The sequence below is a fragment of the Colletotrichum tamarilloi genome, assembly GCF_030869305.1.
Source record: "Colletotrichum tamarilloi strain Tom-12 chromosome Unknown Scaffold_121.1, whole genome shotgun sequence".
Lineage (NCBI taxonomy): Eukaryota > Fungi > Ascomycota > Sordariomycetes > Glomerellales > Glomerellaceae > Colletotrichum > Colletotrichum tamarilloi.
Window position 1 is genome coordinate 19,147 of NW_026849504.1, and position 18,996 is coordinate 38,142.

Genomic DNA, 18,996 nt, shown 5'->3' on the forward strand with positions numbered 1-18,996 from the left:
GTCAAGGTTGTGAGATAGAAAACAGCGGGGAATACCTTTGCAAGAACGATGTCAACACGATCGAGGGATCGTAGGACAGACACGCCGTGATGTATACCTCCCCTCCAAAACTCGGTCTTTTATCTGTGGCACCTCCCCATTCTCTAGCTCGATGCATGTCACTGTTTGTAAAACGCCTACGTGCAGCAGTCAATGGACCCGCCAATACGAGCGATATAGTCGTTTGGACAGTCCGAGTAATCCTTAGTACGGATACGTAGGCGAGAAATGTTTTTATTTTGTGCATTCGTTCATTTGGCTATTAGTATCTGGTCCGCTGTTTGGTCTTGTTTCTTTTCTTTGTTGCTTCTGGTGTTACGGACCATGGAACAGCCAATCAGAGCCCACCATTGTTCTCATGTTGACATGAGGTCACTGTTCCGAACCCTCGATCTCAGCTCACAATGGATGAACGACGTTTCTAGAGTCTAGGTAGCGCACGTTAGCTTTATTTAGTAGCAGGTGATACATGATCCAAGTTATGATGGATGCACATTCCATTCGATGAATCCTAAGCGTCCCCTAGGCTCGACTGTACAAGAGGCTCAGCATGGAGGTCGCTTTAGATCATTCTGTATGCTAGAAAGCTATACTTAGGTAGATGCCAGAAAGAAAAACATGAGGATCAATCCTCAGTACTCGACTCTTCGCTGCTATGGCATCTTGATTCCTCAGCATCCCACCGCCTTTCGCTCCCGAACGGAAGCATGCAATCACTTCTGCTGGCGCTGGGGTCTGTCCAACTCACGCAGCCCGAGCAAGGATTGTCCTGCGTCGGTTGCTCTGGCCAACCAAAGGCTACGAACACAAGCAAACTCTGCAGGACTCTTCTCGACAAGGCACCTTGGGTTCCGTCTGGACAGAAAATTCTCATCTGCACTAATGAGGTCCTGTGTCAACAGTTGACAGCAAAAACGTTCTCTCTCATTGTTGCAAATATCAAGCACACTTGGCTGGATTTTCTTGTTCCCCATCCCGACTGTTTTTTTTCTCGGCCACCAAGGTGCCCAGTGGGGTTGCGTCATATCTCGCGAGTCGAGACCCCGAATGTTTCTTACATAAGGCAATGTCAGATCTACCGGCTGCTACCTGACTTGGCGGCACTATTCCATACTTGTTCTGGGCGTCTGGCATTTTGAAACCCCTTTTTCATGAACGAAAATGTCAGATGGTCAAGTATAGCGCAAGCGAACAGAATACCAGACATAATGCCATCTCCTTCATTAACGAAACAAGCCATCTCATGGGAATAGATTGGATGGACTGGGAAAACAATACTGCGGTGGTGCTGAACACAGTAAAGGCACACTCGAAGGAGTTGCGCCGCACTGTAGCCTCTCACCGCCTGCCCCTCCTGCCCCTCCTTCCGCCGGTCGCGCACCGTTCACTTTAAAAAATTTCCTGCGGGGTGTCGTCTCAAGAATTTTTTTCCCTTCTTTCTTACGGGAAGAAGAGACATAACCAACCTTAGTTTTCGAATCGACCAAGCTTTTCTGTTGCCTTTGGTCTTCTTTTCGAATTACTAGCAAGTTCTTCGACTCCGTTTTCATCTTTCTTCTGTTCACTCGGTAAGAAAACGAGAAAACTTCTCTCTCACACAAAAGATGCCTTCCACCAACGGTATCACCGGCGCCAAGGTGCTCGACTCCAAGACCGCCCTCCAGGTCTTGAAGGAGTACGAGAGCCGCGATGGCCTCGACATTCACGAGCTCATGGACACCAAGAAGCACGGTGGTCTGACCTACAACGACTTCCTGCTCCTCCCCGGCTACATTGGCTTCCCCGCCTCTGCCGTCGTTCTGGACTCCCCCGTCACCAAGAGAATCACCCTCAAGACCCCCTTCGTGTCCTCCCCCATGGACACCGTCACCGAGCACGAGATGGCCATCGCCATTGCTCTGCAGGGTGGTCTCGGTGTCATCCACCACAACTGCTCCCCCGAGGAGCAGGCCGACATGGTCCGCAAGGTCAAGCGTTACGAGAACGGCTTCATCATCGACCCCGTCGTCATCAGCCGCGACACCACCGTCGGCGAGGCAAAGGCCTTGAAGGAGAAGTGGGGTTTCGGAGGATTCCCCGTCACAGGTTTGTCAACCCCTCCTCCCCTTTTTTCCCCTCGCCTACCAAAGCCTGTTCTCCCACAAGCTTCAGTTTCCTTCGCTTTACATGATTACAAACCTTTTTCAATTATAACTTTCGTTCCACCAATTCGACGACCATGTCGTTCTGAGGAGACCTTATACTATGATCAAAGCAAAACCTTTTACACATTGTTATCAACCGCAGCAGGCTACGGCCTCGCCACAGGACAGACATGGCTAACAATCGTCTGCAGAAAGCGGCAAGCTCGGCTCCAAGCTGCTGGGAATCGTCACGAACCGCGACATCCAGTTCGAGGACGACGCCTCCCTCTCCATCTCCAAGGTCATGGTCACCGACCTCATCACCGCCTCCGACGGCACCGACCTGTCCGAGGCCAACAAGATCCTCGCAAAGTCCAAAAAGGGCAAGCTCCCCATCGTCGACAAGGACGGCAACCTCGTCTCCATGATCTCCCGCTCCGACCTCAACAAGAACCAGCACTTCCCCCTGGCCTCCAAGCTGCCCGACAGCAAGCAGCTCCTCTGCGGCGCCGCCATCGGCACCCGCCCCGAGGACAAGCACCGCCTCAAGCTCCTCGTCGACGCCGGCCTCGACGTCGTCATCCTCGACTCCTCCCAGGGTAACTCCATGTACCAGGTCGAGATGGTCCAGTGGATCAAGAAGGAGTTCCCCGGCCTCGACGTCGTCGGCGGAAACGTCGTCACCCGCGAGCAGGCCGCCACCCTCATCGAGGCCGGCGTCGACGGCCTCCGCATCGGCATGGGCTCCGGCTCCGCCTGCATCACCCAGGAGGTCATGGCCGTCGGCCGCCCCCAGGCCGCCGCCGTCCACTCCGTCAGCAGCTTCTCCGCCCGCTTCGGCGTCCCCTGCATCGCCGACGGCGGCGTCCAGAACGTCGGCCACGTCGTCAAGGGTCTCTCCCTCGGCGCCTCCACCGTCATGATGGGCGGTCTCCTCGCCGGAACCACCGAGTCCCCCGGCACCTCCTTCGTCTCCCGCGAGGGCAAGCTCGTCAAGGCCTACCGCGGCATGGGCTCCATCGACGCCATGCAGGACAAGAAGGCCGGCAACGGCGGCAAGGACAGCCAGAAGAGCAACGCCGGCACCGCCCGCTACTTCTCTGAAGGCGACAGCGTCCTCGTCGCCCAGGGCGTCACCGGCTCTGTCGCCCACCGCGGCCCCATCAGCCGCTTCATCCCCTACCTTTCCGCCGGCCTCAAGCACTCCATGCAGGACTGCGGTATCCAGTCCCTCAAGGAGCTCCGCGAGTCCGTCGACAACGGCACCCTCCGCTTCGAGCTCCGTACCGCCAGCGCTCAGATGGAGGGTAACGTCAACATGGAGTCCTACGAGAAGAAGCTCTTTGCCTGAAAAACGGTAAAGAATCTAGCTAGCTCGTAGTAGTACTAGCAGTAGGCTACCACGCGACATGAGAAAACGGATAACAAAGATGTCAATTGGGAATATTTTCTTCTTTCTTAACCAATATGGGTGGACCAAACAAATAGGGGTTGATGAAAATCAAAGTGGGCAAAATGGGACTTGGGAGGATACAAAATAGAAAATCAGCCTCTACACCCTCACCCTTTCCGAAGGGGAGGGCGAAGCAAAAGACGGGCTTTGGGCAGGGCGGTAGTGCTTCAGTATAGCGGAGTTTTCGGAGTCTATGGGAGAAAAAGGGGTGGTCGGGCCTGAGACGCCTCTTGAGATGGATGATGCAGCGAACTGAATACCAAAAAACCTTCTCTCGAGGAGAAAAGAAAAATTCAAAACCGGTTTCAATGATCATGACTCTTCGTTCCCTTTGCTGGTTCTCACGTGAAAATCGTGTTGATGTATAACCATACGCAAACGTACTTGAGTTACGTTCTAAGAAGATAAACTAGGCCATCTTCATCATGCGTCGGCCGATCTGTCTGTAGCATGTAAGCAAACACTCATCACCCACCATCCTCGACACCATATTCCATCCTAAACCAATTGTTGACATGTTTGTGATATTAAGCTGCTATAGTTGGTTCGAAACTTCTTCTCGCAAAGAGCAATGCCCATGTAGATGTGTTCAAGTGCCTACAACGAAACCGAACAATAATGATGCTTTTGATAACCGCCCAGAACCAAACCAAAATGAATGCCCTCAATGACAACAAAACAAGCCGTTACGGAACCTGCAATGCTAGACGCCAGGCAATGATGGACCTAGATATGCCACAAAGGTAAGAAAAGCACCAACCAATGCCAGCCTCAATTTCAAAACCCCCAGAAGAGCTGGCCGTAGATCTCGTATATAGCGTTTCCTTCTTGTATCATTCTCGTTCGAAACGTCAATTGCGCGCTTGCGAAAAACATGAAAGCAGCATGCCAGCCACCAAGGGGTAGATAGGCACATCAAGACCGCGTGGGACTGACGGAATCGTATCCCGGTGCCCCATTCTTAGCACTCAACAAAGGCGCCGTCTCATTCGAGGTGGCCTGTCCACTGCCAGAAGCAATAGCACTGCCTTCGCTGGCGTAGCCCTCATCGCTAACACTCTCATCCTCGTCATCGCTCGTGTCAGGGGTCTGAGTCAGAGCATCGTAGTCGACCAGCATGTAGATGGGGATGGCTCCAATGATGGCAGTGAGCGCGAGGAACCAGTAAGCGGTGATGACATAGCCTCTGGCAACACCCCAGCTGAAAGCGGCACCCGCAACGGCGGGACCGAAAGCACGGCCGAATCCACTGAACATAGTCGCGAAGCCGTTGAGGGTACCCAGGATACGGAGCGAAGAGGCCGAGTTGGTCAGGAGGATGGTCATGCACGGGAAGCCAATGATTACGGCACAGGCTTTGACGAACATGACTATCAAGAGAGCGGTATAGCGCCCTGCAGTGCTCTCGAAGAGGACCACATAAGGGGCCAGAATGTAGACGATGGGAAAAGTCACGGCTGCACAGACGGTCAATTTCAAATGCAACATACATAGCAGAAGATAGTATACGCACCACATGCGCGGAAACAACGCAGGACACCAAAGTAGTTGCACAGAGGTGGGAAGACGAAAAACTGGATCACGCCGCAAGTGATGCCATAGATGGTGAAAATGGTACCGATGCGGCCAGAGTCGAGGCCAAAGCCACCAGAAAATTGGAAGGGTAGGTTCGTGTTATCCGGGGTGTGCACCTGCTTGGGGTAGTTTAGGAACACTGGCAGAACCTGATCAAAGGCCACGGAGTGGAGGGCGAGGAAGGTGTAGCAAAGCAAGTTGATACTCGTCTGAGCAGTGAAAACCTCCTTCATGCTGGGTGCCTCCAGAGCCTTGTTGTCCTCGACCGGATGTGTTGGGGGAGTCTTGTGAGGCACCAGGGGTGCGGTAGCCTCGCCGTCAACAAACGAGGTGCGTCGAGCTCTAGCATGGTGATGATGGTGATAACGAGAGCGGCGGAACGAGCGAGTGATGCGTTCGCCCATCAGGAGTCCCCAGTCGGGCTTGTGTCGCTTGCTCTCGAGCGTTTCCTTGAGGAAGAGAGTGGCGGTCGTGACTGAGATGAAGAAGAAGACCGCAGCGATGAAGTTTGGCAAGGCAAAGGGATACGTCTTGAAAAACCAGCTATCGCCAAAGACAGCGGGGAAGCGGTCGGCTGGCCTGGCAAAGAACCCGCCAAACGCCGGGCCGAAGATGGAGCCAACGGACCAGATGAGAGGCATAATCGAGAATGCACGGGGTTGTAGTTCCTTTTCTGGCACCATCTCTGCAACCATGGTGCGGATGATACCAACTAATCCAGTGTCAGCGTCAGATGAAAACCCTACAGATCAGAGGGAAACGCACCATTTCCGTTACCACTTCCGAGAATAGCTCTCACAGTGATGGCCATGGGCAGACTTGTTGAAACACCCCAAACACAGAAGAAGAACATTGTTGATAGCAGGCCGACGATGATGGTTGGTTTTCTTCCAAATCGATCAGAAGCTCTACCCCACGGTACCGCAGTTACACTCTGTGAAAGCGAGAACACGGCGGACGTGATACCGGCCCATTTTGCGACGTCGTTCTGTTCCACGCCGAAACTGCGGATCATCTCGGGCAGGTATGGGAAGACGGATGTGAGGGCGAGAGGCTCCGCAAACCGCGCAACGGCTGTAATCAAATTAGCTTCGGGGCCCAGAAGAAGAATGATGAATGCCTCTCATGGAGTATCGAAGGCACCCTGGGACGAGTTATTGTCAAATCTCCATCCTTTTTTCCAGCTTTTTGTACACGCTGGAGCACTCTCGGCTTGGTAACGTTTGTCGGCCTCATCGGTTCACGTTGATCAGGCAGCTTGGAAGATCAAGACCATGCTATAGTCGCATTTCGAGGTAGGTTTGGAGTACGTGTGTCTAAAGACAGAGTGGCGGTAACAAGGCGAGAACACGCAGATTTCCACCCGTCCATAACCTCGTAGTCTACCAAAGCGATCCCGAGAAAATCGCAATCCTTCCATCGCATGACCCTGAAGTTTTTCGGAGACCGTCATGCCTGGTCTCGCGGCACTTGCCTCGCTTCGGTTGTCACCGGTACTATTGGATCTGTTGAAGGCGCGTTTGAAAGAAAAAGCAAGCGTTTGACATGTTCTGAAATGCGAGGTTGCCTTACCCAGAATGGCCAGCTGCTTCGCGGGCAACTTTGGCTTTGTCGGTTTCGTCATTTTGGCAGTTGAAGGAGCAACCAAATCGCGCTGAGCAAACCCGAGCTCTACGGATTATGCGTGGTCAAAGTTCTGTGACGTCGAGTTTACGAGGTCGAGGGCAGATGAATCGGGACTAGGACGTGAAGCAAGAGTCTAAGGCAGGTGGGAAAAAAGCAGCGGGGTAATATGATGCGCTCTGCTATGCGGCTTGGCAACAAGATGTCGAGAGACAAAGGCAAACGGCAGGAAATATGAACCGGAGGCGGCCACTGCCTTCTTTAAACCAAAGGCAAAGTTTGTTGGAGAATTTGGGGAAGGAGAGGACAAAAAGAGTCACAAGAGCAGTGGCAGTGGAAGGCGAAGAAAAAAGACGGTTCGTCAAGCGCAAACAAAAAACCAACGGCATTGATCCACTTTCCAGCTGCAGGCTTGCGGCTGCACTGCGCCGGACAGGGAATAGCGTGGGTATGCAAATTCATGGAACCGCAGTCATCCCCCCAGTTCTTGCAGTTCTTGCAGTTCCTTAGTAGGACCCCCATGAAGCGTGAAGGGTGCAATGAGCCGGCGTCCAAGGGGACCAGACTCGTTTTTTCTCTTCCGTTCCCCATCCATGATCCTGCGCCGATCCCCGCTCTTTCTGCTGACGGAATATTTCTAGTCGATGACTGGCCGACGGGGCTTCATTTTTGAAGGGGGCCACGGGGCTGACCACCGCGAATTGGGGAACGGGGCCTTAGATGGCCATGCCTCCCGGGGATTAGATGGAGAACTTGAGAGATGGGAATTCCCGCTTGCCGTAGAGGTTGGCTTGGCAAGGCAAACCAGCGCTAGAGGTAATGGGAAGAACGACTTGCGATAACCTAGCGCAGACTGCGTGCGCATCAGCATTGCCATGAGGGATAAGTGCGTGACGGTGATGACGGCAAGCGAAGAGGAGCGCGAGACGCGAGCCAAAATCAAGTGGCCAACGAAATCTTCTGTTACATTGCGGCGATGGAGCAAGATGGGATGACCGCGGACATCGAGTGTCTCGGAAACGATCAAGTGCTATTACCAAGGGGACGCTGGTTCGGCTTGAGCGGTGCCCCGTGTCTCCCTCTTTCTCGGCTTCAGACTTGGTCCAAGGAGCAATGCGCTCGCTCGCTGCGAGCCGGCTACATCGCATCTCCCTGTTGCTGAAGCGAAAGGACGTTGGGCCCGGTCCAGGCGATACGGCGGCAGCGGGCGGGCGATCGGGCGGGTACTGGGTAGTAGCAGGGAACGTCGTACTCCGTAGGGGGGCAGGGCCGGCGTAATGCTTGAAAGACCGCAGGCGAAGGACGTCCGTTGTCGGCAGAGGCTTGGGAGTTGGAGTCGGTGAGGGTGTGCAAGATGCAACGGCTTGCACGGGCACGAAAAAAAGGGCAGGGGTTCTCGCTGTAGCCGGTGGTGTACGGTGGTGCAGCCGAAAAAAAGCTGATGGTGGTGGTGCTCCTCCAAGGCTCCAACAACGCCTCAAAAGTGCTGGAGCGCAAGGACAAGAGGTCGCCATCCCCGCAATTGCCATGACGTCCAGTCTTTGACGGTGGGGGGCCTCTTTTCCCGGCGGCGTTAGGCCGACTTGGCCGAAGCCGGGGCCGAATGTCGGGGCAAGTGCGACAATAGCTGAATAATCACCACGAGCCGACTGGACAGGGGTGATCCTCTGCTTCCAGCGCCAACGAAGCACCTGAAGCATGAGTCCAAACATGGCTATCCCAAGACATTTTTGTGCTGAAAGCTGTGAGACAACACACCGCCATACGAGAGAGAGAGAGGCTGCAAAAAATCAAAGGTAGGCAGTCACGTCTGATATACTTTGTACTTGCGCTGCCGCTGCGAGAAGGCAGATTCGGTGAGTGGTGGTTGGTTGTCCAGGGAGTGTATCCGTACTGAAAAGGACTGATTGGACGACATTGACCCAATCAATTGCGTGATCACCGACGTTAGCCGATGCACGCAGCCACCGGGAAGAGGGCGTCTCTTGACTCGAATCCAAGACAGGCGGCAAAGGCGCCCTTTAGCCTTTTGGGTAGCCAAAGCTTAGATAGCTTACCTTACCTAGATGATGTAACATATTGACCTTGACGACTGATCAAATGTCTGACAGTCTGAGCTCCGGGCTGCGCAGCTAACGGCGAGGATCGATGCGGCGTCACGGGACGGGATGCTGGGGCCGTCGATGCGAGTTTGGAAGTCGAATCGCACCGGAAAGACTTCCGTATGCCGTTCTCCATGAGAAAAATTGTTATCGCTGGCTATCTTGATTCCGGGCTTTTTCCAAACGTCGGCACCGGGACGCCGATGACCCGCTCTCGTTCCTCCCCGCCCCCTCGTCTGAACCCCCGAATCAGGAAGGAGACCCAGCGTCAAGGCAGAAGCTGTTCAATCACGTTTGCGGGTGCCAGTGCCAGTGGAGGATTCACCAGGCGGCGGCAGCCGATCGGCAAAATCACCACTGATGCTGATAACATCGACGAAGCACGCAATGCTCATGGCAACTTCAACTCTGTTTCAACTACATCTCTGGTAAAAAGGCGCAGAGATCATTGTTGACGACGGCTTCGGTTTTCGTATTGCAAGATGGCGCTAGAGTAAGTCGATTCAATTTTGTTGCAGCCTGGGTGCCTCTGTCCTTGTGAGCAGCTCTAGGAGCTTGAAGAGAGCTTACCAGAGCTTAGTGTGGCTGGCGGCGACGGGATGATGCAACCATCTTCGTCAGCCACACGTGCTCCCGCGTCTCATCCTCCTGTCTGGTAACCTACATCACATCACTCACTCCATCATCGAGTCGCCCGTCGATGAGCTCTCAACGTGCAGTTTGAGCATGCTTTTGATATTCACGCTGATCTTAATCCAGAAAGCGTTTCGACGACAAAATGTCTAATGAGCGGACGCCGCTTATCACCAATGTCTACATCGGTGCGCCGCGCCGCAGGTACCCGAACCACGTCCTGCGCCGGTTCTGCACCGTTGCACTCTCTTCCATCCTTATTTTCTGGTCCATCTTCTTCGTAGTTGCGCTCTTCATTGATGAGCCTCCTCGTCACCACGGTCACCACCATCACGGCTGGTCCTGGACGAACAGCGTCGACAGTGTCCCCATTACCCACGAGGAAGTGCAAAAGATCTTCTTTGAGGTACCCTCATCCGAAAAGGCCGAGGAATGGAGCAGGTATTACACTGCCGGTCCCCATCTGGCGGGCCAGAACTACTCTCAGGTAAGCATATTGCAGCCGTCATTACGGGACTACCATCTTACAATGTGTGACAGGCCGCATGGACAAAGGAAAAGTGGGAGTCGTGGGGTGTGCAATCCGAAATCGTGTCGTACGACGTCTACCTGAACTACCCCATCGACCATAGTCTCTCCCTTCTGTCCAAGACCAAGGAAGAAGAGTCTACTTGGACGGTAGAGTTCAAGGCTGCTCTCGAGGAGGACGTCCTCGAAGAAGACCCCTCTTCCGGCTTGGAGGACAGAGTCCCGACTTTCCACGGCTACTCCGCCAGCGGTAACGTCACCGGATCTTTCGTCTTTGTCAACTACGGCACGTACCAGGACTACGAAGACCTCGTCAAGGCCAATGTCAGCCTCGAGGGCAAAATCGTCATTGCAAAGTACGGCGGTATCTTCCGCGGCCTCAAGATCAAGCGCGCCCAGGAGCTGGGTGCCATCGGTGCTCTTCTCTACAGCGACCCCGGCGATGATGGCAAGGTGACCGAGGAGAACGGATACGAGGCGTACCCCAACGGCCCTGCCCGTCACCCGAGCGCCGTTCAGCGCGGAAGCGCCCAGTTCCTCTCCCAGCGCCCCGGTGACCCGTCCACTCCTGGGTACCCCTCCAAGCCAGGCGCGCCGCGTGCTCCCGTCGACGATGCTACGCCTTCCATCCCCTCCATCCCGATCTCTTACGCTGATGCCCTCCCCATTCTCAAGGCTCTCAACGGCCACGGCCCCTCCGTCAAGGACTTCAACAAGTACTGGAACAGGAATCTCGGACTCAAGTACAAGGGCGTTGAGTACAACATTGGTCCCACTCCCGATAACGTGGTCCTGAACCTCTACAACGAACAAAACTACACCACCACATCACTGTGGAACGTGATCGGTATCGTCAACGGTACCATCCCCAACGAGGTCGTCGTCGTCGGAAACCACCGCGACGCCTGGATCGCGGGTGGCGCCGGCGATCCCAACAGCGGCTCCGCCGTTCTCAACGAAGTCATCCGCGGCGTCGGCGTCGCCCTCGCCAGCGGCTGGAAGCCCACCCGCACCATCGTCTTCGCCAGCTGGGACGGCGAAGAGTACTCTCTGATCGGCAGCACCGAGTGGGTGGAGGAGTACCTCCCCTGGCTCACCGAAGCGTCCGTCGCCTACGTCAACGTCGACGTCGGCGTCCGCGGCCCCAACTTCAACCCCTCCGCCGCACCCCTCCTCCACCGCGTCCTCCGCGAGGTCACCCAGCTCGTTCCCTCCCCGAACCAGACCATCCCCGGCCAGACCGTCGCCGACGTCTGGGACGGCCGCATCAGCACCATGGGCTCCGGCTCCGACTTCACCGCCTTCCAGGATTTCGCGGGCATCCCCTCCCTCGACTTCGGCTTCGGCGGCGAGAACGGCGACGTCGTCTACCAGTACCACTCCAACTACGACTCCTTCCACTGGATGAAGGAATTCGGCGACCCAGGCTTCGTCTACCACCGCACGATGGCCCAGATCCTCGGCCTCGTCGTCGCAGAGCTCGCCAACGTGCCCATCATCCGCTTCAACGCCACCGACTACGCCGACGCGCTGACGGGCTACGTCGACCAAGTCGAGGCCAAGCTCACCGCTACCATCGAGGACGTAGACTCCGACGAGGACGCGCTCTTCCGCATGCGCGCCACCGTCGCCGTCGCCGACGCGGACGCAAAGGGCTCCCTCTCGCAGTTCCGCACCTCGCTCCAGATCCTCCGCACCTCCATCGCTGCCCTGCGCGAGAAGACGGTGGTGCTCGACACAAAGGCCGGCGAGGTCGACTGGGAGCTCAAGTACGGCAGTATCCCCTGGTGGAACCTCTACCGCAAGATCAAGCTAGCCCTGGCCTTCGTCTGGGTCAACAGGTCTTACAAGGGTTTCGAGCGCAACTTTTTGTACCCCGGCGGCCTGGACGGCCGGACCTGGTTCAAGCACGTTGTGTTTGCGCCTGGTTTGTGGACTGGGTATTCTGGAGGTAAGCTCCCTTTTTTCCGTGTTTCCTCCCTTTGGTTTTGCCACCTAGACCGTTCCTGATGAGTTGTAACGCTAACATGTATGATCCAGCCGTCTTCCCTGGCCTCCAGGAGAGCATCGATGCTAAGGACTTCAACAACGCTCTCAAGTGGACCGGCATCATCAACGAGTGCATCGCCTCCGCCACCAAGAGTCTCTGAAACCCAGAAGTATAGGTTGCAAAATAGCCGTAATGTACTACACTCTATACTGTACTTAGCAATCACCGTATTCTTGAGTAGTAAATAAAAAATAAAGAGTCATATCCTCCGAACATTGAGAAGAAATCTCCGTCTTATTCTAGTTATTTAACCCCCCTTTCAGTGACTAGCTATCTAGTCAATATACTCAAAAGTCGGCATTCAAAAGGTCTCGAAGTTAATGAAAGAAAAAAGAGTTCACCCCCCCGGTGCTGGACTGGGGGCTACATCTCTTGGTGCACATGCTGGGAAATCTCTGGTGCTCATACTGGGATTCGAACTCGGGTACTTTTCGCTAAGCCTGTCGTCGAGTAAGGCTGATTGGCGTTATTGATTTGATTGTTGACCATAGACCACTCCACCACCCAGCCAGTTTTGACCTGACCCGTCGACCTAGACGGGCGCCTGCTGACTGGTGACGGAATTGGCGCTGAGAGGGTATATATAGGGCAGGTGCCGTACGTAGATAGGGACTGAGGGAAGAGCATGTGGGTATTCAGTCACGTATACCTCGAACCGACGAGCGGAAAGTTCGCATGATTCACCGGATTAGATAGACTTCCATTCCGAGAACCTCGCCGAGGTCCTCACTCCACTAGAATGATATGATATACGCAAACCGCCAGCATTCATTGAGGAATCTAATGCGTCTATTCGCCTCAGCTACTCATACAACAAATAAGGTTCTTCTCCTCGACGCTCTTTACGACATCTAGACTGCCCCTCCATCTAACAAGCCAAAAAGAAAAAAACGCCCTAGAACTTGTAGACCTGCTCAGGAGAGTACCCCAACTCCTTGAGGGTACCAACAAGCTCGCCCTGGTCCTTAGGGCTCTTCTTGTTACCAGAAATAGCATTCATCAGCCCGGGGGGGCCGCACACGAAAACCTTGATGTTCTCGCTCTTGGGCTCGGGGAGGACCTGCTTCAGCAGCTCCTTGCTGATGAAGCCCTTGTTGCCGCTCCACTCCTTGGGCGGCTTGTCGAGCACGTAAAAGGCGCGGAAGCGCTGCGGGTACGTGTTCTCGAGCTCGGCGAGCTCCTTCTTGAGCAGGATGTCCTCCTCCGTCACGTTGCCGAACACGAGCGTCACCTTGGTCTTGTCCTCGGGGTTGTTGAAGATGGCGCGCGCGAGCTGGTACATGGGCGTGATGCCCGTGCCGCCGGCGACGAGGGCGATGTGCTCGTGCTTGTTGGGGGACCAGGCGTACTTGGGGAGGGGTCCCTTGAAGTCGAGGCGCTGGCCGGGGGTCATGTCGTGCATGTGCGTCGACATGGGGCCGTTGGGGTACTTCTTGACGATGAGCTCGAGGTAGCCCTTGGCGTCTGTCGTGTTGTTAGTCTCGGGTATCGAGCAGCATGATCAGGACTCCTAAGAAGAAACCAAGGGCGGGGGGGAATACGAACCCTCATCGCTGGTAGGAGTATAAGGCCTCAACGTAGCCTTCTCGTCCTCGGGACCCTTGTACTTGGTCAAGATGGCGCTCGCGACGTCGAGACCAGAAACCATGTCGTCCTCGGGCAGCTTGAAGCGCAGCTTCTTGGTGTTGTGGTTGATGATCTCGGAGTCCTCGAGCTTCAGGGACACGAAGCCCTGGTCGCCGCCCGTGAGCGCCTTCTTGGGCGCCGCGCCGACGGCCTCCTTAACCTTGGCCTCGGCCTTTTGCGCCGCGCCCGAGGAGCCTCCCGCAAGGAAGTAGTAGGCGCCGCCCGCGACGGCGGCCGCGCCGCCGGCGTAGAGCGCCGTGTTGGAGCTGCTGCCCTTGACGGCGGGTTCGGTGGCGTAGCGACGGGCTTGCTGTTATGGGAGAAAATTGGTTAGCCTTTGCATTGCTCATCGCCTCAAGAGGGTAAAAGGAAATCATTGTTTCATTGGGAGGGGCCAGGATGGGGTTGTGATGTTGGCAAAGGTGGTATGATGTATTTGAACGGGTGGAATCGCAACTCGGGAACCGCTCCGCGACCCGCGGGGGGAAACGAGGATTTCCAATGAGCGAAGGATGGAGAGAGAGGGAACAGCGTCAGCTATCTTACCAGCTTGAGGGGCTGCGCGACCCTGAAGGCGGTTCTGGCAAACATTGTGATGGTTCAATTGAAAGTTTTCAAGCAGCCGGGAAAGGTAATTGACAGGTATGTGATTGGGAAATGAACCAAAGGATGTTTTTTTTGCTGCTGGGAGAGAGAAGCTTAGGTATCCGAGACTCGCAACAGAAGCTCAAAGCCGCCCGCAATGGAAAGCTTTCCCCGGGCGACCATTGACCTGTGCATGACGTAAAATGTCACGTGAGCTCATGTTTCCTGCGTCCGATCCCCGCCGAACTGGCCGAGGGGATGGGCACAGTTAGCGGCGTGCCGGTGGGAAGCCCATGGGGATAACTGATGTGCATTTCTAAGCAGAATGGACAACGTGCTCCAAAAGGCTCATTACGAATTGCGCCATACCTCTGCCAGCAGTGAACAGGCACATTTGGGCGCAAGCGTTGGCCAAGAACCAGCTGTGAATCTGGTCCACGGTTTGCACCAGTAGGCAAATTAATCCACAAAGACAATCGGCTAGAGATGTTAAAGAAACGTTTCTTGACATTCCCCAAGAGGAGAAAACAGGGGATCACCCCGATTATTATATACAAGCCGACAGCTTCAATCGCCGTGGACTTAAAAATACGGTAAACTCCACACCGTCTTTAAAGGGGATCTGACGTAGTCCCGGGCATTCGATGGCGAAGCAAGCCGTCTTTCATCCTTGTTTTTCAATATTGATGCGTCCCTCCACCTGGGCCCTTGATCATAAAGTTTTCCATCATCCAAGCTACATGCTGAAAGCGACCGACCAGGGGCTCTTCTCTCTTTATGTCTCCCGAAATATAACAACTGTACGCCTCTTGATCGTCAAACCGAAACCAGAAACGCTCCTCCCTAACGTTCCTCATAGTACATGATTCGTGACAGGTCCCCAGAGGAGAAGAGAACCTGCCAAGCAAGAAGTCCCTCAAGTCAGACGCGAGTGAATGCTTCTTGGTCGTCTCTCATCACCGCTCAGTGTCCATGGTGTCGGGGTCTGCGGGTTTCTCGGTGGGGTTTGTTGCTTTGGGTGTGCTAGATCGGTCGACTAGCTTGCTCTCTGTGATCGCCTCCGTCAAGGGGCTCACTTGGGAATCCGTCTTCTTCGCCCCAGTGTCCTGACTGCCTCGGCGCATCATGCCGATATCCTGGTGCGAAGCTAGAGTTGGCGTGTTGGCCTGGCTACCACCTCTTTGGCCGTGGTAATGCACCACTTGCGGAGGAGGTTGGCCGGATTGAAGGCCAAGCTGCTGTGTAGGGTACGGGTCCAAGTCCTTGCTGGACGTAGAGAACGTCGAGACCACGGGCTGGTGGTATCCGTTGGAAGAGGACTGGCTTCCGGTCGGTGTATGACCTTGTGGGTGGTGCTCTGCTTGCGTCGGTGTTCCAACATCATTGGGGGACGTAGAGCCCTCGCCAAGATTACCGGTCAGACTATTCATTCCGCCTTCGATATCTCGCAGCAGACGAACGTATTCCTCAGGGACGAGTCCGCTTTCCTGAGTCTTCGGGTCTTCGGCTACTAGCCAGCCTTGGCCGTGGCGGTAGGAAACCCATATGATTTGACCTTCCAGTAATGGCAATTCGTTTTCGTTCTCTCTTTCAAAGTCAAAAAGCGCAACAGCTTTGCCGTGCATTTCTTCGTCGGGCGACGTGATGGTGAACTGGTAATCCCGGGAATATCGTGACTGGTCATCGCCGCGGAAACCTGGAGAGGATGCGGAGCTTGAAGCATCCGAATATGTCTCCTGCTCGGCGTACTGCCGCGGGGGCAGGTCACCTAGCTGGTATGCGTGGCTGGAATGCCGTGCATCGCCGGGAGGGTAGGTGACATATTCTCCGCCGGGTCCATTCGCTTCACCTCCTTGGTTGAGGTAATACCGTTCGCTGCCATCACCACTCGTTCCGACGTAGTAACCGCGTTCCCGTTGTTCGTAGTGTGCTGGGTGCAGCATATCGTTGCCCGCGTCGCGAGAATTTCTCAGCCCTGCGGCTGCGGTGCCGCCAAGGGCTGCTGCGGAAGATTTGTGCTTTCGGTGCCTGGAGCTGACAACAGGGCTCGCCAAATCCTCATCCTCACTCCAGGGTGGGCCATCCCGGAATTCCATGGGTGGCAGGTCGTGGGCCTTGCCGAAGCCCTCTGGGCCCCAGGAGCCAGTATTCCAGGTCATTTTCGTTTCCCAGGCAGCGGGAGGATCGGATAGACGACGAGATTCGCTGAGGGGAGTGCTGAGGCCAGAAGCAGGATGCGACGGCTCTGGCGGGGGACCATAATGCATGGGATGCATAATTGGATATGCGAAATCGCGCACCAGGGTGTAGGAGAGACTCGAGGGAAACATTGGAAATATGTGAGAAGGCGGTCGCGAACGCGAGGGGACTGAGCCCGTCGAGTATTGCGACAAGCGATTTTTGGAAGCGTGCGACATTGGTCTCGGTGCGGTCGAGCGACGGCTGGGTGGTGATGTTATTAGTGGCGGTAGTGAGGGGTGATTCGGGTTGGTGGAGGGAGAAGCAGCTGCAGGTGGGGATGTCGCGGGCGAGGAGCTCTGGGACAAGAGTGTGGTCATTCTGAGATTATCGCAATCGTGGAGGAGCCAGCGTAAGGATGACAGGCACCCGATTCGCGGATCCTGCGGCGTCGTGTGCCACCAAGCAAGCCAAGTGCTCAGTAGGACCGTCGACCGCACTCGTCGCGCGGAAAATGTAGTAGGAATTCGATTGGCAACAGCTAGTGTCGGGAGCGACGAAGGCTGTGAATTTGAGGGTTTGCGCGAGTGTTATCGTGAGTTATGCTGCCCGCGACTCGGAGCCGATTAGCCTATGAGGAGGTGCGGGCGGGCGGGCAGACTGCGAGGATCACAGTTCCGAGCAAGGCGAAGACGAACAGAGTTGGGGTTTGAAAAGAAGGCGGAGCAACAGCAAGCGGGCTTGCTCGCAAGGTGTCGCAAAACGAAAGTCGTCGCACGCGACGCTGAGGGTTGGAAATCGAGTAAGGAGCGTTGAGAACTTAAAGCCGGGAGCGGACGAGCGATGAGATCGGCTCGCGGGGTCGCTCGGGGGTAGGCAGGACAATAATGAAGATGGAAGAAAGAAGAGCACAGGATGCGGAGAGCGATGGGGAGGAAGAGAAGAAACGGTGGGAAGAGGAGAAGATGGGAAGAGGAGGAAGAGGAGGGAAGGTGAGGTTGGGAATAGTTCGTTTGGGTTCAGGTCGCTGGCGCCGTTCTGGCTGCTCTGCTTCTTTGGTGCTGGGCAGCCGCTGCGCTGCGAAGAAAGAGAGTGTCCCCGTCGCTTCTTTGCTGGTGCCGCGCAGGTTAGGTGGTGGTGGTGGTGGTGGGTTTGCGAGGTGAGGTGCCAGCAGTAGGGGAGAGAAAAATAAAAATAAGAGGTATATTGCGATATGGTGCACGAGGTAAAGGTACTCGAAAAGAAAGTCCCGTCGTCTGGTAGTAGGCAACAGGGAAGGTACCTACAATGATGCAGACAACAAGCAAACACCTCCTCAGTCAGCAGACAACAGACAACAGAGCCCACGACGCATCCAGAGAGAGAGAGAGCAGAGAGAGCAGAGAGCTCAGGTAGAAGTGGCCGTGCCTTTGCGTCCTTTGCTCGCACCAGACGATGCAGCAGTGAGCACAGATTTGACTGGACTCTTGGACTTCTGGATTCTGGACTCTGGGCTGACCCACGCTGGACTGAAGGTGCGACTAATTCCCGTGGTACCTCGAGGTACGGAGATATGTACCCAACTACCTCTAGTGGCCGTCGAGCAATGACACGATCTCCAAGTACCACAGCTGTGGATGGATACTTGGTTTTCGTAGGGTTTCTTCTGGTAGGACCAACTGGGTCAGTGAGCGAGCACCTTATGGGGAGTACGGAGTACGGCCAAGCCCAAGCAACACCAGAGTCTTTTTTTCCAACGTTGGCATCAGGACCTGTGAGCGGACCACTTACCCCTTCCACTAACTCCAGCTACTTTTTGAGTTTCGGTCTTGGAGAGCGAGGGACGAAGAACAGACAGTGGGCATCGACCATTGACCATCAACCTCCAACGCACTGGGACTGCACCTTGCTGCTTCTAAGCGCGTCGCGCAGTGATCCTACTGGCTGTGTGCAGTTGGACCTGGCGGGAAGGGGGGTGAGGGGTGGTTGATGTGAATACCTAAGGTAGAGAGGGTGGGGGCAGAGAAGGAGGGGGGAATTGATGGGAGGGGAGGAGACAAAGGCCAGCACAACAAACGGGCGTGAGTAAGAGGCCGAGAGCGGTAGAGAAGGAGAAGGAGAGGGGAGTATGGATTAGGACTCTTGGGAGAACCCTAAGAGAGAGGAAGAGGCTGATGACTTTCTTCTAGTAAGATCAAATAGGTAGTGGAAGGAAATGCTACAGCAATAAACGATTGACAGCAGCAGGCGGGAACAAGAGCAACGACAGCGCAGGATCCAGGAGTGCGTCAGGCATTGGAAGGCATACCTAGCCCAGATGCGAGAGTGGGAGAGAGCGGGGGGCTGAATCCGGATCGATATTAATTATGGCGGCGAACTCTCAAAGAAACTCCAACACAGCAGCCAGCAGATGCCAGTGCCATAATGAGAGAAGCCCCAACTCGGCTCCAAATCGAGTCAGCGCCAACAATCGGTGTCTCTTTCCCATCCTCTGCAATCGGC

The 18,996-nt window shown here is 55.2% G+C and overlaps 9 protein-coding genes across 9 annotated transcripts; 3 read left to right on the forward strand and 6 right to left on the reverse strand.

Annotated features, from left to right (window-relative positions):
• Positions 1-1,643: 1,643 nt before the first annotated feature.
• On the forward strand, positions 1,644-3,513 carry CTAM01_14374 (inosine-5'-monophosphate dehydrogenase IMD4; the record flags this gene model as incomplete). The annotated part of the gene is made up of 2 exons (XM_060530375.1): positions 1,644-2,124; positions 2,375-3,513. 2 exons carry the CDS (start codon positions 1,644-1,646, stop codon positions 3,511-3,513), a joined length of 1,620 nt encoding a protein of 539 aa, XP_060375017.1.
• Positions 3,514-4,530: 1,017 nt separating this feature from the next.
• Positions 4,531-6,814, reverse strand: CTAM01_14375 (major facilitator superfamily transporter; the record flags this gene model as incomplete). The annotated part of the gene is made up of 4 exons (XM_060530376.1): positions 4,531-5,072; positions 5,129-5,902; positions 5,956-6,279; positions 6,763-6,814. 4 exons carry the CDS (start codon positions 6,812-6,814, stop codon positions 4,531-4,533), a joined length of 1,692 nt encoding a protein of 563 aa, XP_060375018.1.
• Positions 6,815-7,450: 636 nt separating this feature from the next.
• Positions 7,451-7,690, reverse strand: CTAM01_14376 (uncharacterized protein; the record flags this gene model as incomplete). The annotated part of the gene is made up of 1 exon (XM_060530377.1): positions 7,451-7,690. The coding sequence occupies one exon, from the start codon at positions 7,688-7,690 to the stop codon at positions 7,451-7,453; it is 240 nt and encodes a 79-aa protein (XP_060375019.1).
• Positions 7,691-9,397: 1,707 nt separating this feature from the next.
• On the forward strand, positions 9,398-12,226 carry CTAM01_14377 (PA domain-containing protein; the record flags this gene model as incomplete). Its single annotated transcript, XM_060530378.1, has 4 exons — positions 9,398-9,408; positions 9,675-10,035; positions 10,089-12,027; positions 12,117-12,226. 4 exons carry the CDS (start codon positions 9,398-9,400, stop codon positions 12,224-12,226), a joined length of 2,421 nt encoding a protein of 806 aa, XP_060375020.1.
• A 795-nt stretch (positions 12,227-13,021) lies between these two features.
• Positions 13,022-14,343, reverse strand: CTAM01_14378 (oxidoreductase NAD-binding domain-containing protein; the record flags this gene model as incomplete). The annotated part of the gene is made up of 3 exons (XM_060530379.1): positions 13,022-13,590; positions 13,672-14,062; positions 14,299-14,343. 3 exons carry the CDS (start codon positions 14,341-14,343, stop codon positions 13,022-13,024), a joined length of 1,005 nt encoding a protein of 334 aa, XP_060375021.1.
• A 310-nt stretch (positions 14,344-14,653) lies between these two features.
• On the reverse strand, positions 14,654-14,848 carry CTAM01_14379 (uncharacterized protein; the record flags this gene model as incomplete). Its single annotated transcript, XM_060530380.1, has 1 exon — positions 14,654-14,848. One exon carries the CDS (start codon positions 14,846-14,848, stop codon positions 14,654-14,656), a length of 195 nt encoding a protein of 64 aa, XP_060375022.1.
• Positions 14,849-15,293: 445 nt separating this feature from the next.
• On the reverse strand, positions 15,294-16,895 carry CTAM01_14380 (SH3 domain-containing protein; the record flags this gene model as incomplete). The annotated part of the gene is made up of 1 exon (XM_060530381.1): positions 15,294-16,895. One exon carries the CDS (start codon positions 16,893-16,895, stop codon positions 15,294-15,296), a length of 1,602 nt encoding a protein of 533 aa, XP_060375023.1.
• A 289-nt stretch (positions 16,896-17,184) lies between these two features.
• Positions 17,185-17,978, reverse strand: CTAM01_14381 (uncharacterized protein; the record flags this gene model as incomplete). The annotated part of the gene is made up of 2 exons (XM_060530382.1): positions 17,185-17,686; positions 17,872-17,978. Coding segments are annotated over 2 exons (609 nt in total), but the record flags the coding sequence as incomplete, so codon positions are not given.
• Positions 17,979-18,067: 89 nt separating this feature from the next.
• CTAM01_14382 (uncharacterized protein) lies at positions 18,068-18,484 on the forward strand (the record flags this gene model as incomplete). Its single annotated transcript, XM_060530383.1, has 1 exon — positions 18,068-18,484. One exon carries the CDS (start codon positions 18,068-18,070, stop codon positions 18,482-18,484), a length of 417 nt encoding a protein of 138 aa, XP_060375025.1.
• Between the last annotated feature and the right edge of the window lie 512 nt (positions 18,485-18,996).